Source organism: Geospiza fortis, unplaced genomic scaffold, assembly GCF_000277835.1.
Source record: "Geospiza fortis unplaced genomic scaffold, GeoFor_1.0 scaffold148, whole genome shotgun sequence".
NCBI classification, from domain to species: domain Eukaryota; kingdom Metazoa; phylum Chordata; class Aves; order Passeriformes; family Thraupidae; genus Geospiza; species Geospiza fortis.
Window position 1 is genome coordinate 4,717 of NW_005054655.1, and position 1,491 is coordinate 6,207.

General features: G+C 59.4%; 1 protein-coding gene across 1 annotated transcript in view; it reads left to right on the plus strand.

The window, feature by feature from the left end:
• The first annotated feature begins 1,062 nt into the window (after positions 1-1,062).
• The window catches only part of PRADC1 (protease associated domain containing 1), a 4,714-nt gene continuing 4,285 nt past the window's right edge, over positions 1,063-1,491 (plus strand). The window contains exon 1 of the mRNA XM_031064915.1: positions 1,063-1,170. Coding sequence (XP_030920775.1) covers positions 1,063-1,170 — 108 coding nt within the window. The remainder of the gene's footprint in view (positions 1,171-1,491) is intronic.

The window sequence follows — 1,491 nt, forward strand, 5'->3', positions numbered from 1 at the left end:
TAACCGGTGTTGGCTGCAGGGGGAGCACAGCACAGCTGTTAGCCCAGCCCCAAGGACCCACAGAGAACTCCTGACAGCCCACAAGGCACCAGTGTGCAGGAACAAGGCCAAAAATACAGCCTCGGTGTAATTCCTCTGCCCCGAGGACCACCCTGCTGCTTTCCACTGCTCCTACAGCACGGGGAATTCACAACCGCTCCACCACAGGCTCAGGGACACCCAGGGACTGTCCCAGCTGTTAGCCCAGCCCCAAGGACCCACAGAGAACTCCTGACAGCCCACAAGGCACCAGTGTGCAGGAACAAGGCCAAAAATACAGCCTCGGTGTAATTCCTCTGCCCCGAGGACCACCCTGCTGCTTTCCACTGCTCCTACAGCACGGGGAATTCACAACCGCTCCACCACAGGCTCAGGGACACCCAGGGACTGTCCCAAAAACAACGGGGGCTCTTTGGAGCAGAACCACTGAGGCTCTGGTCTGATGCTGGCCTGGAGGAGACAGAGTGTGCAGGATTTACAGAGACACTGAGGAACCAAACAAACCTGGGTGGTGGAAGCACCAGAGCAGCTGGGGCTGCCCCTGCATCCCTGGCAGTGTCCCCGGCCAGGCGTCCCTGCCACGGCAGGGGTGGCACTGGATGGGATTTAAGGTCCCTTCCAATCCAAATAATCCCATGAGTGCTGCAACCACCTCACAGGCAGAACTCAGGCAAAGCCCAAACACTGCCCAAATTTGGGATGCACTGGCTCAGAACAGCTGCCAGCAGGCACAGAGCAGAACTGAACTGTGCTTGGTGCACTGAGGGGGTGCAGGCACAAGAAAAGGAGCTACTGCACAGGTTCAGTGATGGGCACAAAGAACATCCTTGGGCTCTGCAGCATCTCTTCTAGGAGGAGCTGGGCCTGCTTAGGCTGGAGAGGGATCCCATCAATCCATAGAAATCTCTCCGAGGCAGTGCCAAGAGGTGTGTGCCAGACTCTTTTTGGTGATGCCCAGTAACAGGACACAAATTAAAATATAAGAAGTGAGGTGAACCTCAACATGAGGAAGAATTTCTTGCCATGGAGGATGACAGAGCCCAGGGACAGCTGCACAGGGAGGGCCTGGAGTATCCAGCCCCGGAGACATCTCAAAGCCACCAGGAGACATTCCTGTGTCACCTGCTCCAGGTGACCCTGCCTGGGCAGGGGGTTGAGCTGAGTGATCTCCAGCCCTGACTATCCTGTGATCCCTGAAACCCGGAGAGATTCTGTGGCAGAAAACGCACAGCTTTCCTCCACACCCAGCAGAGCAGGAATCCCGAGGGAAAAGGACCCGCTTGTCCCCGGGGAAACCAGGCTGGACACACCTCCCGCATCACCGCGGGGCTGGAGCCGGAGGGGGCGCGGGGGCCAGGGCCGGGCCGGGGGAAGGCTCTAGAGCGGCATGGAGCTCGGGGCTGCCCGCTGCCCGCTCCCGTCCCTGCAGCCAGCGCAGCCCGGCTCCGGCTC